The 16628-nt window shown below is 37.4% G+C and overlaps 2 protein-coding genes across 13 annotated transcripts in view; one reads left to right on the top strand and one right to left on the bottom strand.

Moving 5' to 3' along the window:
- The window catches only part of NT5E (5'-nucleotidase ecto), a 47411-nt gene extending 44485 nt beyond the window's left edge, over positions 1–2926 (top strand). Inside the window, exon 9 of the mRNA XM_082730669.1 lies at positions 2481–2926. Within this exon, the coding sequence (XP_082586795.1) occupies positions 2481–2644 (164 nt within the window). The 3' untranslated portion in view covers positions 2645–2926. The remainder of the gene's footprint in view (positions 1–2480) is intronic.
- SNX14 (sorting nexin 14) overlaps positions 1–16628 on the bottom strand; it is a 99825-nt gene that overhangs the window by 4233 nt on the left and 78964 nt on the right. For 8 of the 12 annotated variants that reach the window (XM_082730660.1, XM_082730665.1, XM_082730657.1 and 5 more), the window contains 3 exons: positions 14705–14796; positions 12009–12065; positions 11225–11418 (listed from right to left, as the gene is read on the bottom strand). In XM_082730660.1, the coding sequence (XP_082586786.1) occupies positions 11380–11418; positions 12009–12065; positions 14705–14796 (188 nt within the window). In that variant the 3' untranslated portion in view covers positions 11225–11379. Of the gene's footprint in view, positions 1–11224; positions 11419–12008; positions 12066–14704; positions 14797–16628 lie in introns of those variants that run through there. The other 4 variants (XM_082730662.1, XM_082730668.1, XM_082730659.1 and 1 more) reach the window with 1 other exon arrangement.

Genomic DNA, 16628 nt, shown 5'->3' with positions numbered 1-16628 from the left:
AGACAGATGTAGAGTTTCTGTTCATTTCCAGGAAGGAGCTCAGCTAGGTTCCCCCTCTGCTCCACCATGGTGGGCCGGCTGTTTTAACTGCTTCCAAGGAGGGTAAAGAGTAGAGCGAGGGCAAAGGAAGCAGTCCTTCCTCCCAGGAGAGTCACTGGCTACTTCTGTCTGTTCCGTAATAGAAGATGCAAGGGCAGGCTGAAAAGGTGTCTTCTTGAGTCCGGCATGAGACAGAGGCTGGTGGCTGTGCATCACCCAAGCCCAGACTTACAGGTATTGGAAAGGAGGAGCTCACATAGAAGGTTCAGGAATCCTTGGCCCTAGGGGTTCTCAACCCTAGCTATACATCTGAGTCAATTGGGGAGCAGTTTAATTTAAATACCAATACCTTGGCCCGAACTTTTAAGAGAATCTCATTTAATTGGGTTGGGGCAAAAGTCTCTTCCAGTGATTCAAATGCAGGACTGAGAACCACAGCAGAGAGTTCTTTTTTAAATATTAGTGATAAAATTTTTATTGAGGTATAACTGACATATAAGATTAGTGTTAGACATATAGATTCAATATATATATATATATATATATATATATATGATGAAATGATCATCACAATATCTACTTAACATAATACAGTCACAAAAAATTTTCTTTAAAGATTTTACTTATTTGACAGACACAAAGCAAGCGAGAAAACACAAGCAGGGGGAATGGGAGAGGGAGAAGCAGGCTTCCTGCCAAGCAGGGAACCCAACATGGGGCTGGATCCCAGGACCCTGGGATCATGACCTGAGCCAAAGGCAGACGCTTAACAACTGAGCCACCCAGATGCCCCCCAAATTTTTTCTTACAATGGGGGACTTTAAAGATCTGCTCTCATAGCAACTTTTAAATACACAATACAGTATTAACTCTATCACCATGCTGCGCATTATATCCCTATGACTCAGTTGTACTGGAACCCTGGACTTTTGATACCCTTGACCTATTTTGCCTACCCCCGCCTCCACTTCTGGCAACTAGCAGGTTGTTCTTTATGTTGACAAGCTCGGTTTTGTTGCTGTTAATTCCATGTATAAGTGAGATCGTATGGTAGTCTTTCTCTGACTTACTTATCATAATGCCCTCAAGGTCCATCGATGTTACTGCAAAAGACAAGATTTCATTTATGGCTAAATAGTATTCCATTGTGCGTGTGTGTGTGTGTGTCACATTTTATCCATTCATCCACCAGTGGACACTTTTTTCCAGATCTTTGCTATTGTAAATAATGCTGCAATGAACATGGGCATGCATATTTCTTTTTGAATTAGTGTTTTTGTTTTTTTCAAATACTCAGAAGTGGAATTGCTGGGTCATACAGTGGTTCTGTTTGGTTTTTTTTTTTAATTTTTTTTTTTAATTTTTTTCCATAGTGGCTGTACCAGTTTACATTCCCACCAGCAGTGCACAAGGGTTCCTTTTTCCACATCCTTGCCAACACTTGTTATTTCATATCTTTTTTGAGAATAGCCATTCTACCAATGAGATGGTATTACGGGTTTAGATTTGCGTTTCTCTGATGAGGAGTGATCTCGAGCATCATTTCATGCTGTCAGTTGCCCATCTGCCTGTCTTCTTTGGAAAAATGTCTATTCAGATCCTCTGCCCATTTTTTAATCAGATTTTTGTTTTTGTTTTTGAATTGTAGGAGTTCTTCATATATTTTGGGTGTTAACCCCTCATCAGATAAAGAATTTGTCAAGGAGTATTATTACAACAAAATTTTTGCCAGATCCCTATGAGTTTGTTGAGTTACGGGCAATTGGTATTTTTTTTTTTAAAGATTTTATTTATTTATCAAAGAGAGAGAGGGGGAGAGAGCGAGCACAGGAAGACAGAATGGCAGGCAGAGGCAGAGGGAGAAGCAGGCTCCCTGCTGAGCAAGGAGCCCGTTGTGGGACTCGATCCCAGGACGCTGGGATCATGACCTGAGCCGAAGGCAGCTGCTTAACCAACTGAGCCACCCAGGCGTCCCGCAATTGGTATTTTTTAAAATCAGGTCTCCTCTTTTAGAAATGAAGTCTCCATTGTCTCACTGTCAATTACGTGAAAATGATTTCTGACCAGGCAAGCAGAAGGAAGCCACTTTTATTGTCTCAACTAATTGTTCTTGACCAGTTCCCTAATGCCCTTATTTTGGAACGGTTCAAAAGCAATAATGGCAATGTTTTCTTGAGTTATCTCAGAGTTGATGGAGTCATCTAATTATCTAGTAGTGAACAGTGGGTACATTTGACATCTGGGACATGAAAAAGCAATCAAATTCTTTACACCTTTGATTACCACTCTTTGTCTTTTGTGACATTTTATCCCTAGCTTATGAAAGAAAATTTCTCTTCTAATTACAGAGGACTTTAGAGAAATACATTGGTTTTCTCACTTCTTACTCTTAATTGATAATTACTTATTCTGTAATTAAAATAATGTATGTATTTTTCTAGGTGACCAAGATATCAATGTGGTTTCTGGATACATCTTAAAAATGAAAGTAATTTATCCAGCGGTTGAAGGTCGGATCAAGTTTTCTGCAGGAAGTCATTGTCATGGGAGCTTTTCTCTAATACTTCTTTCATTTTTGGCAGTGATCATTGTTTTATATCAATAGCCAAAAATTCTTCTTGCCGTTAATGTGTGGAACTGCATTTTTTTCCAAGTGAAATTCAAGTCTGCCTTTTAGGAACTGGCTTGATAATGGCACAGACCATCTTTGCAGGCCCCTAGAAGCTGAGCTTAGAGGATTGTAAATGAAGACACTGACGCCATCACACAGGATCAGCAAGTTAATGAATACATGGGGAAAAAAATGAAAATGAGCCCTTTGACAGAAGGCCAACCATCTATAGTTTACATATGCAAATTTTAATAAAATTTTATTAACAATTTTAAACCACAGAAATCATTTTTCTCCTTTATATCCATTTTAATCCACCCAGCAACTATGTTTACATTTTATCATTTACAAGGGAGTTTTAAGCACATTATCTTTTTTGACGCCTATAATTTTGGTAGGCAAGGCAGGTACTGTTTTTCCCATTTCACAGATGGGAAACTGAAGCTCAGAAAGAGCAGACTTGTCCAGGGCCATACAGCTGAAAGTGACAGACATAAGACCAGAACCCAGCATCTCTGACCTCAAGCCCAGCACTCATTCAACTACATCCAGTTGCTGTTCGGATGGCTTCCTGTCTTCCTGTCAATGGCATCAAACTCCTGGATGATAAGTTCTGCTTTATTTCAGGTCTCTGTTTTTGCCTTTTTAGATCCTGTTATAAGTGAGTTTAATGGACTAACACAGGGTAGCATTCTCTCTTGTACCACCCATGTGCCTTTAATGAGTCAGGGAACAAACAGTGCAGCAGATGATAGGAAAGGCAAAAAATAGTCCAGGCTCAGGGAGAAAGGCAAGGGAAGAACAGGAGGCCCAGGATGTATTTACAGAAGAAAAAGAACTAAAGGGCATTTAGATTTGTTAAGAGGGTATTTGTTAAGGAGCAGCAGCTTAGTGCCTGACGTAGCATTAGCTGTTAATAATTTTATGGGAGTCCATCAATTCTGCCTTTGTGCTCCTTCTTCCCTTCTAATGTAAAGGTATCATTAAAGAACTTTCTAAGACAAGGTGTAATTCTAAACCTGACCCTCCCTAGCAAGATGCCAGCACTGTACTTACTCTAGTCACACTACACACACACACACACACACACACACACACACTTTCTCTCTCTCTCTCCCTCCCCACCCCCACCCCCAGTCATGGAAAATCCAGAAGATGAGACAAGGATTGATTTTTTTTAAAGTGGTATTCCATCAGGATTATTCTCAAATACAGATATGAGAACTCCTGCCTGGGAGTGATTCCCTCTGAGTGGAAGCTCAAGAAATACCCAGACTGATGAAATGATTTATGCCCCAAAGAACACATACTTGCTTAAGGTGGTCATGAGACCATGTGAGCCTGCTTAGCACTGCATAATGATTCAGCAAGAAATGGGAGCCTTCACCTTAAAGAACGGTGAGCAAATAGCAGTAGAGGTTTGGAGAAGCAGTGTTTGTTTCTTAATGTCTAAAAATATTAAGTACACTTGATAAAGAAATACACTTTCAAACTGTGTAACATCTTTAAAAAGGTCACTGCAATAAAATAATATCCTCAGTGTTATGCATATACAGATTAGCTATAAATAAATGTCAGTGAGATTATAAGAGGAAAATTAGAGAAAGGTAAATTTGGAGTACATTTTTTAGGCTGGGCCAATAAAACAGAATAAATCCTACTGTAGCACAAATTTTTAAAGGACTTTTTTTAAGTTTTCTAAATATATGTGCATGTATTGTGCAGTGGCTTAAGAAATGACCTCAGACACTTTACAATTATAGATTGAATTGAGCGATTCAATTGTATAATAAAACTGGACATGCTCCTTGTCTTTGGTAGTTATTTCTTCTCTCAAGCAAACACTATAATCGGAGATGATATGACTGAAGGAAAATTTTGACAGTTTATCAACGGTATCATTTCCCTTGATCATAAGTCCTTTGCTATCTGATAATCCTCCCTATCCCCTTCCTCAAACAAAATATAGGAAAAAAGCACACAATTTTTAGGTAAAAGAACACAGTAAATAAAGGGTATTTTAAGTAATACTATTGTTACATTTTCTGGCTTTCAGGCACAGAATCTAAGGCAGAAACTGTTTTGAGGCCTGTAGTTGTTTACTAAAAATAAAAATGATCAAGCTAGACAATGTTGGGGATTTTAATTTATCTGAACTGGTTGTACATCTAAGAATCTTCAAGCATACTGATAACACAATAAACCAACTGTTACACACTGATCAACTGAATACATTAAATCCATTTTGTGGCAAAGCCGCCTTCAGCAGTTTGCAACAAAGAGTAATCTGATTTCTTAGAAGAGAGTTGAGGCTGTCAGTAGTCGTCCATTGGAAAAAGTTTCTCCCTCAAGGACTGTGCAGTCCCGTGGATATATAGCTAGGTTTGTCAAAATTAGGAAAGGTTCCTGATTCATTACTCGGGACTGCTGTTAATAAAATGACACAATCTGGATGGCTTAAACAACAGAAATTTATCATCTCACCATTCTGGAGGTTAGGAGTCTAAGATCAACTTGGCAGGGTTCTTTTCTTCTGAAGACTGTGGTGGAGAATCTATTCCAAGCCTCTCCCAGCTTCAGGTGGACTCAGGCATCCCTTGCCTTATACATGGTATTTTCTCCATGTTTTTAGATCCCTTTCCTTCAGTATGTCTGCCTCCATGTCCCCCCTCATTTTTTCTTAGGATTTATTTATTTAATCTGAGAGAGCAAGAGAGAAAGCACAAGCAGGATGGGCAGAGAGAGAGGGGAAATCAGATTCTCAAGCAGACTCCCTGATGAGCACAGAGCCTGACGCAAGGCCTGATCTCATGACCCTGAATTCATAGCTGGAGCTGAAGCCAAGAGCTGGATGCTTAACTGACTGCGCCACCCAGGTACCCCTCTAGCCCCTTTTTTTAGGATAAAGTCATACTGGATTAGGCCCACTATAATGACTTCATTTTGGTCACCTGCAAAACACTATTTCTAAATAAGGTCACATTCACAGGTACTGGGGATGAGGACCAAAGCCCCTGCCATCTTTACAGGGGACATAGTTCATCCCTTTAACAGTCCCCTGGCACAATACATACAATCAGCTGGGGCAACCCTGAAGCAACCACCAGCTTCTGTGACTTATACATTTTGCAAATGGAAGATTATAATAAATGTTATTTTTGTCCTGGTAAAACAGGATACATTTTGGAAGCTGATTTGGCTCAAGTATAACAAGTCAAAAGGTACCAGTTTTCTTATCTGATGCAGTCAAAAGGAGGTGGTTTACCCCCCCCCCCAAACAAATACAGTCAAGAAATGGGCAGAAGACATGAACAGACATTTCTCTAAAGAGGACATACAAGGGGCGCCTGGGTGGCTCAGTGGGTTAAAGCCTCTGCCTTCGGCTCAGGTCATGATCCTGGGACCCTGGGATCAAGCCCCGCATCAGGCTCTCTGCTCAGCAGGGAGCCTGCTTCCTGCTTCCTCCTCTCTCTCTGCCTGCCTCTCTGCCTACTTGTGATCTCTGTCAAATAAATAAATAAATATTCAAATAAATAAATAAAAATCTTTTAAAAAAAAATAAATAAATAAATCTTTAAGGAAAAAAAAAAAAAGGACATACAAATGGCCAACAGCCACATTAAAAAAAAAAAAAAAAGTTCAACATCCTTTGGCACCAGTGAAATAAAAATCAAAACCACATAGTATCACATTGGTCAGGATGCCCAAAATTAACATGTCAGGAAAGATTGGTGAGGCTATAGAGAAAACAGAACCCTCTCACACTGTTGGTGGGAATGCAAACTGATATAACCACTCTGGAAAACGGTATGGAGGCTCCTCAGAAAACTAAAAATAGAGCTACCTTATGACCTAGGAATTGTACTACTAGGGATTTATCCAAAGGATACAAACATAGTATTCTTTTTTTTTTTTTTTTTTTTTAAAGATTTTATTTATTTATTTGACAGAGAGAAATCACAAGTAGATGGAGAGGCAGGCAGAGAGAGAGAGGGAAGCAGGCTCCCTGCCGAGCAGAGAGCCCGATGCGGGACTCGATCCCAGGACCCTGAGATCATGACCTGAGCCGAAGGCAGCGGCTTAATCCACTGAGCCACCCAGGCGCCCCACAAACATAGTATTCTGAAGGGGCACCTGCACCCAATGTTTGTAGCAGCAATGTCCACAATAGCCAAACTATGGCAAGAGGTCCAACAACTGATGAATGAATAAAGAAGATGTGGTATATATATGCAATGGAGTATTACCCAGCCATCAAAAAGAATGAAATCTTCCATCTGCAATGACGTGGATGGAACCAGAAGGTATCATGCTGAGCGAAATAAGTCAGTCAGAGAAAGACAAGTATCATATGATTTCACTCACAAGTGGAATGTAAGAAACGAAACAGATGAACATCATGGAAGGGAAGGAAAAATAAGACAAAATCAGAGAGGGAGACAAACCATAACAGACTCTTAACTATAGGAAACAAACAGGGTTGCTGGAGGGGAGGCAGATAGGGGTGGGTAACTGGGTGATGGGCACGAAGAAGGGCACTTGATGGAATGAGCACTGGTTGTCATATGCAACTGATGAATCATTAAATTCTACCTCTGAAACCAGTAACAACTACATGTTAATTAAATTGAATTTAAATTTTTTAAAAAAGATAGTTGCCTTACTCCAAAGATTCAATTCCCCCCCCCCCCCCCCCGTTCCCTAATATGAAGGTAATTGTAATTTTTCTAACAGTATTCCTTTTCTTCCCTCTTTTGTTCTTCTACATCAGGGATTAGCAAAGCATAGCCTGAGGGCCAAATTCCGCCTGCCACTGCTTTAATTAAATAGGGTGTCACTGAAATACACAACCATTACCTGAAGTGTTTGGCAGAAAAAACCCATAAATATCAAGTTAAGAAAAAAATAAATAAAAATAAACTATTTTTCCCTGGAACTCACAGGCCGCAGGTTAAAGATTTCTCCTCTGTATATCCAGCATTGTCAAAGAGATTACTGGATACATTACAAAAAGCAGACCTGAAAGGGAATACAGTGAACTAGCAAGACCTATTCATTTTTTCATCCATTCATTTAAGTCAATCATTATGCTAATGTTGACTATATCTGAAATTACAACTTGTATATACATCATTACACAATCTGCTAAGAACAGTGGGGAATTGGACTTCTATTTATATTTCTATTGTAAATCAAGTGGTTTTTAGTAAGTCAATAAATGGTAATTTAAGTGCTTGCTTTCAATCATTTCTCAGAACCTTTGGGTATCTATAAATGATTATATAGAAAACACAATTTTATAATGTCCTTTTAAATCTGAAAACATCTTTCCATCTATTTTTCATTTTATCCCCTCAACCAGAAACACTGATCGTTGTTTCTACAAACACATTTCAAAATGTGAAGCTCATGTACTAGAGGACACACATAAAGATAAAGAGAAAGTAATGTACAAAGTAAATACCTGAAATGACTGGAGAACATGCTTTTTAAAAAGGATCCAAAGAGTGCCTACTTCTGGAAATAAAAGCTTCTTTTATGGGGCAACACTAACAATCACATTAAGATGAAAGACAAATCTAAGTTTGAATTCTAACTTCACTCCTCTCTCTGGCTTTAATATCCTTACTTATATAGAAATAGTATCATCTCACAATTACTGTGATGGATGATAAATACAGACAAAGGGCTGATATCCAAGATCTATAGAGAACTTCTCAAACTCAACACACACAAAACAGATAATCATGTCAAAAAATGGGCAGAAGACATGAATATACACTTCTCCAATGAAGACATACAAATGGCTAACAGACACATGAAAAAATATTCATCATCACTAGCCATCAGGGAGATTTAAATCAAAACCACATTGAGATCCCACCATACACCAGTTAGAATGGCCAAAATTAACAAGACAATAAACAACATGTGTTGGAGAGGATGTGGAAAAAGGGGAACCCTCTTACACTGTTGGTAGGAATACAAATTGGTGCAGCCTCTTTGGCCTGTGAGTTCCAGGGAAAAATAGTTTATTTTTATTTATTTTTTTCTTAAGATTCCTTAAGAAATTAAAAACACAGTTACCCTATGACCCTGCAATCGCACTACTGGGTATTTACCCCAAAGATACAGATGTAGTGAAAAGAAGGGCCATCTGTACCCCAATGTTCACAGCAGCAATGGCCACAGTCGCCAAACTGTGGAAAGAACCAAGATGCCCTTCAACGGACGAATGGATAAAGAAGATGTGGTCCATAGATACAATGGAGTATTATGCTTCCATCAGAAAGGATGAATACCCAACTTTTGTATCAACATGGTTGGGACTGGAAGAGAGCATGCTGAGTGAAATAAGTCAAGCAGAGAGAGTCAATTATCATATGGTTTCACTTGTGGAGCATAACAAATAACACAGAGGACATGGGAAGATAGAGAGGAGAAGGGAGTTGGGGGAAAGTGGCGCGGTGGGGGGAGATGAACCATGAGAGACTGTGGACTCTGCAGAACTAACTGAGGGTTTTGGAGGGGAGGGAGGTGAGGGGTTAGATGAGCCTGGTGGTGGGTACTAAGGAGGGCATATATTGCACGGAGCACTGGGTCTGGTGCATAAACAATGAATTCAGGAACACTGAAAAGAAATTCTAAAAATAAATAAAAAATTAAAAAATAAAAATAAAATAAAATGTGATAATGTAGATAAATGCCTGGCTGACAGAGACTGCATCTAGTTCCTTTTTCTTTTATAATGTGAATGATTACTTTTGTATGTGTAGATTTTTACACATATTTTCTTTAAATAAGAGCTTACCCACTGCTATTAACTGAATTGTATCCTCCTAAAATTCTTATGTTGGGAGCACCTGGGTGGTTCCATTAGGCATCTGCCTTCAGCTCCGGTCAATATCCTGGAGTCCTGGGATTGAGTCCCATGTTGAGCTCCCAGATCCTCAAGGATTCTGCTTCTCCCTGTCTTTCTTCCTCTCTCTCTGTCTCTCTCCCCGCTCATGCTCTGTCTCTCAAATAAATTAATAAAATCTTAAAACAACAACAACAACAAAAACCTCTAATGTTGAAGCCCAAAACTACTTTAACACAAAAATTCTCCATATTTGGAGATGGGTCCTTTAGGAGGTAATCGAGGTTAAATGAGATCATAAGAGTGGAACCCTAATCCAATAGGACTGGTGGCCTTATAAGAAGGTGAGAGAAATCTCCTTCTCTCCTCCCTCACACCTACACAAAGAGGTAGGGGCACATGTGAGAAGGTGGACAAATGCAAACCAAAAGAAGAGGCCTCAAGAATGAAATCTACCTTGTCAGCACCTCTTCTTGGACTTCTACCCCCCAGAACTGTGAGAAATAAATTTGTTGTTTAAGCCACCCAGTCTGTGGTATTTCATTATGACAGCCCATGCAGAATGATGCACTCCTAACAACATTTTCCTCATCTAAATAAAGAGAATATCACAATTTATAGGACAGTATGTAAGAATGGCATAAAAAGGGCTGTAAAATATTTTATTTTTCCAGTTTACCATGACATTTTAAATAACAGTATTTAAAATGCTATGGATTTAAATATGAAGAGTTAACCTGATTCATCTTCTACCTATCCCTGAGAAATTAGTAAATGTTTAAGGCTTGGTATTAAAGCACTGATTCACAGAAACTCATATATATTCTAGAATTTTCAAGCAATTAAAAATATAAAAAAACTACTAACAAAGTCTTTTCAAAAACTGTAATACCTAATAACCATTTTTTTAATACCTTGGGAAAAAAATAAGTGAATAGTATTAAATAGGTTAATTTCTAAATTGTATTTAGTTTCGTATTACCTAGCTTAGTATCTAATACATAGCTGAAACTCCGTAAATGTATTCTAAATGAATGCTACAACCAGTTAGCAAATACAAAACTCTCAATCTTGAAAGACAAATTTGTTTCAAGAAGAAAAGTAGAGTGTGGGAGGGAATTGTGAGTACAATTCTGAACATTGACTCTAAAATTTTAAATTAACTTTCCTCAGGAAATACAATTATTTTCTGTGTGGAGAGACAACAGACATAAACCAAAAATCTACTTGACTAAACTGTTTACATAAGATTTTGGAATATAGCTACTACATTCATTCAATAAAATGCAACTGCAACCCCACAATCACAAACATCTGTAAGTAGTCAGTGTTCACATTTCAAAAGGGCTATAATTGTCAATCCAAAAAAGAGTAAGGAGTAGTCCTTTGTTTCTTATGAAAAACTCATAAAGAATGTCTTCTTTATAGGCACGTAGTTAACTAATATAGAAAATAGGAATAAGAAGAAAAAAAATCTACTAAAATGTATTAACTCTAAATAAGAAAGCAAAACAGATCTTACTCCTGTTTCTCCATACTAAACATAAATATTTTCAAAGTGAGAGAATACAAAGAGTATAGTTTTATCTGTTTGCCCTAAGAGGATTATGAATTATCTCTTTAAAAACGGCAACAACAAATGACAGCTGTTATAAAATTTGGAAAACGGGTAAAAAAAAAAAGAGACTATGAAACCCAATCACTTGTGACCATTATTAAGTTTGTGTTAGTCTTTATTAAAACAAAAAATCAAAATTTCAGACACTGAATTACATGATATATACAAGAATATACAAAAGTAAAAGAAAATACTACACTAGCACAGCAGAAATTTGTTATCTATCTGGTATTCTTTCCCAAATCCAAATGCTTACATCCAGGAAGTCACAGAGGTAACTTCTTTTTGTACCTAAAAGTAGAAACAGATCTACTTAATAGAAGACAACAAAACAGGGTTCATTTGTGAAGTGCCTAATGATTCCACTGTATAAATATCCTAACCTAAGAAAGATATATATAGACATATATAGATTTATATATATCCCCTCCAGATTCAATACAATAATATTATTACCATTCTCCAATTCCAACTCATTTTGTACTCTTGGGTTCACGTAAGCTCAACTGCCCCAAAACACTCAAGTCTAACTTATATAGCCTTCAGTGTTACATACAGAGAACAACCTAAAGAGCTTGGAACTTTCTAGTGCTAGGATTTAAACTTAAACCTTCCTCCGGAAAGATTCTGCAGGGTATAATGTTCCTATCTGCTTATAATTAGGAAGGAACAAAGTCAAAACACAGGCTATTCCTTTCCTATCCCCCCAAAACCAACTCTATGTCTAACCATGTTGAAAAAAGAAAATATAAGGAGTCATATATTAAGGCTGTTTATTTTTAAAAGGATCATAGCCACATAGCCTTGATTTCTGTGTCCCTAATTAAGATGTCAGCATATCATTAAAAACATTAAGAATAAAACTACTGCTTCTCTGTTACCTTATTGAGCTCGGGAAATAGTTCTTGTATCACAATGTCCAATAAAACGTAAGTCAGCTAAAGCACACACACAAAAAAAATTTTAAGGCATTAGATAAAAGCCATAAAAATGATAAGAGCAAAATTCAGGACTGTGGTTACCTCTAAACAAGAAGGCTGGGAATAGAACTCAGATACACATGTCTTCATATGTGTACATTTTATTATTATGCTGCATAAATGTTAAAGACACAAGCAGGACACAAAATTTTAACTATAAAGATCTCAACAAAATATGCACAGACTGAACTATATATATAATTTATTCTATGTAATCTAAATGATGGAATTCTTAATTTTTAAATTTTTGCTTTATTTCATGAGTTTTGTATATGATTGAAGTCAAAACAACTCATGTTGTAAAGAATAAAAAAGCACCTCTGAACTCTAGAGAACTGATGGCTACCACAGGTGAGGTGGGTATGCAGACGGGGAAATAGGTGACGGGGATTAAAGAGTGTGCTTATCACGATGAGCACTGAGTAACGTGTAAAATTGTTGAACCGTGATAATGTATGTGTGAAACTAATACAACACTGTATGTTAACTATACTGAAATTAAAACAGAAAATTTAATTTAAAAAAATAATCAGCAAAAAAGAGTAGGAGATAAAATAGTGTTTTCTCTATCTGAATGGCTGACGTGCACTGTCTTGATTTAATGTAGTGTCACTTCAAAATTAATAATATACCAGACACCCTACTGTGGGTCCTTCAAAAAACCTAGCCAACATTCCTCTACACCAACAACAAGACAGAAGAAAGAGAAATTAAGGAGTCAATCCCATTTACAATTGCACCCAAAACCATAAGATACCTAGGAATAAACCTAACCAAAGAGACACAGAATCTATACTCAGAAAACTATAAAGTACTCATGAAAGAAACTGAGGAAGACACAGAGAAATGGAAAAATGTTCCATGCTCCTGGATTGGAAGAATAAATATTGTGCAAAGGTCTATACTACCTAAAGCAATCTACACATTTAATGCAATTCCTATCAAAGTACCATCCATCTTTTTCAAAGAAATGGAACAAATAATCTTAAAATTTATATGGAACCAAAGAAGACCTCAAATAGCCAAAAGAATATTGAAAAAGAAAGCCAAAGTTGGTGGCATCACAATTCCGTACTTCAAGCTCTATTACAAAGCTGTCATCATCAAGACAGCATGGTACTGGCACAAAAACAGACACATAGATCAATGGAACAGAATAGAAAGCCCAGAAATAGACCCTCAACTCTATGGTCAACTAATCTTCGACAAAGCAGGAAAGAATGTCCAATGGAAAAAAGACAGCCTCTTCAATAAATGGTGTTGGGAAAATTGGACAGCCACATGCAGAAAAATGAAATTGGACCATTTCCTTACACCACACACGGAAATAGACTCAAAATTGATGAAGGACCTCAATGTGAGAAAGGAATCCATCAAAATCCTTGAGGAGAACACAGGCAGCAACCTCTTTGACCTCAACCGCAGCAACATCTTCCTAGGAACATCGCCAAAGGCAAGGGAAGCAAGGGCAAAAATGAACTATTGGCATTTTATCAAGATCAAAAGCTTTTGCACAGCAAAGTTAACAGTTAACAAAACCAAAAGACAACTGACAGAATGGGAGAAGATATTTGCAAATGACATATCAGATAAAAGGCTAGTGTCCAAAATCTATAAAGAACTTAGCAAACTCAACACCCAAAGAACAAATAATCCAATCAAGAAATGGGCAGAGAACATGAACAGATATTTCTGCAAAGACGACATCCAGATGGCCAACAGACACATGAAAAAGTGCTCCATATCACTCAGCATCAGGGAAATACAAATCAAAACCACAATGAGATATCACCTCACACCCGTCAGAATGGCTAAAATTAACAAGTCAGGAAATGATAGATGCTGGCGAGGATGCGGAGAAAGGGGAACCCTCCTCCACTGTTGGTGGGAATGCAAGCTGGTGCAAACTCTCTGGAAAACAACATGGAGGTTCCTTAAAATGTTGAAAATAGAACTAACCTATGACCCAGCAATAGCACTACTGGGATTTACCCTAAAGATACAAACGTAGTGATCCAAAGGGGCATGTGCACCCAAATGTTTATAGCAGCAATGTCCACAATAGCCAAACTATGGAAAGAACCTAGATGTCCATCAACAGATGAATGGATCAAGAAGATGTGGCATATATACACAATGGAATACTATGCAGCCATCAAAAGAAATGAAATCTTGCCATTTGCGACAATGTGGATGGAACTAGAGCGTATCATGCTTAGTGAAATAAGTCAAGCGGAGAAAGACAATTATCATATGATCTCCCTGATATGAGGAAGTGGTGATGCAACATGGGGGTTTAAGGGGGTAGGAGAAGAATAAATGAAAAACAAGATGGGACTGGGAGGGAGACAAACCATAAGTAACTCTTAATCTCACAAAACAAACTGAGGGTTGCTGGGGGGAGGGGGGTTGGGAGAAGGGGGGTGGGATTATGGACATTGGAGAGGGTATGTGCTTTGGTGAGTGCTGTGAAGTGTGTGAACCGGGCGATTCACAGACCTGTACCCCTGGAGATAAAAATATATTATATGTTTATAAAAAAAAAAAAAAAAAAAAAACCTAGCCAACACTAGTTAACGTGCTTTGATGAATTTTACCTGCTTATTGAGAACTGGCTGTTGTAAGCCATCAAAGAGAAGTCGGATGCTTTCATACTTGGCTTCTTCACCGATACACTTGACTATCAGATCTAAAAGAGAAAACCAAATGTGAAACATTTTACATTATAAGCGGACTCATCATTAACTGGCCCAGAAAGCAAAATCCTCACCCTGTTTCCCAGGTATTACACAAAAACTATAAATCTGCATTTCCTAAACTAGTGTTCTGCGAGGGGCTCCTAGAAAAAAGCCTTCTACAGTCAAGTTAAGAAACTCGCCCTTTGGTAGATTCACAATGCACAAAGTATACTACAAGCTCTGAGGAATGTTGCAATAAAGAAATCTACTTATACTATTAAGTGATAAAAGACAGTTAGAAAATAATACATATTATGTTATCCCATTCAGGTAAAACAAATAAAACCAAATCCTAGAAGTCTGTGTATACATTTGTACACACATGTACAGAAATGCACAGAAAAATGTGAGTATTAATACCAAACTGATTAGGGAGAAATGGCTTCTATTTTTTACTCTACATACTTTTCATAATGTTTGAATATCTTAATATTAGAAAAGAAGTTTAATTTTTGAACATTGACTTTCCTCAATGGCTATGACCTCTTGAATTTACTTTTGTACTTTTTGTGTAATTATTACTAACCATTTTACAGAACAATCTTTGGGGGAAATGTTTAAACACTAATTTAGGATCCAAAAATTTCTGATACATATTTGATTGCACAGTTGTCATGTATCATTTCTCTTACCAAAGAGTCAGTACTTACTGAAAAAAATCTCTGAATGTTTTCCCCAGAAGAGGAAAATAAAATTATTCTTAAGAAAGTGTTCTTTTCCCTGTCCCCCAACATAATAAAACTATTAATTATGTTCTTAAAAAGTTTTCACCTTATGTTTGCTTCTAGGAGATAAATCTAACCCTAAGAAGCAAAGGCCAAATTAAATTTATAATAAGCATAGCAGATCCTTGATATTTTCATGACATGTAGCCTGATATGGATCTTTATGAATCCTCTAATTCAGCAATACTACATAGAATTTCCCAGTTAAGATGCATTAAGCATAATGGACAAAAATAAGTGATCCTTTCAGATCCTTTAGGAGTCCCTGAGTAAGAAATGAGGGGTAGAGAACAAAAGGAAAACATGCTAAGTTTACTCACTAAATTACTCCTTCCAAAGGAGTCTTTAAGTAGATGTGATTCAGATTTGTGCCTCAGCAAAATAATAAATTAATACATCCACTGGCTTCTGTGTTGTCTCTAATATCAAAACTAAGACTGTTAAAGCCATGAATGCTAAGGGCTGCTGTTACAAAACAGGTAAGAAATTATTTCATCATTTACCTACAGAAGACTTAGCCCAAAATAGCTTCTATTCACTTTTATATTCAGATCAGGGATTTAACTTAACTGTCTTCATAAAGAGCAGCAGGACTATTCAGAGACTAATTGTTCAATGATGAGGATTCTCTAACACACAGTCCAAAGGCCTCTTCAAGTCCTACTCTGTATTTTCTCTCTGGGCATGATTATCCACTACACATAACTCCCATTATCTCTATCTTTTACCATTTGTTTCTCTATTTCAAAACCTGGATGGATATCTAACCCTTTATTAGACAGTTCCTCCTGAATAATGTACAGGCAATTCACACTCAAAATATTCTAAACTAAGTATCCTCTGCTTTGACCCTTTGATGTTTTTTCCTTGTATTTCCCACTCTATAAAAGGTTACTACCATTCATTTATCTTATGGCTCAAGCCTACCTCCTTTACAGAAGTGATCATTCTTTTCCTCTGAGATACTCTGTGACTTGAACATGCCTCCATCACATGTATGTTTTGTCTGTATACCTGTCTTCCTGCTAGACGGAACTACTCAAGTATACTTTTATAGC

Source organism: Mustela nivalis (assembly GCF_964662115.1).
Source record: "Mustela nivalis genome assembly, chromosome: 5".
In the NCBI taxonomy this organism is placed as follows: Eukaryota; Metazoa; Chordata; class Mammalia; order Carnivora; family Mustelidae; genus Mustela; species Mustela nivalis.
This window is presented reverse-complemented; position numbering and strand designations above follow the sequence as displayed.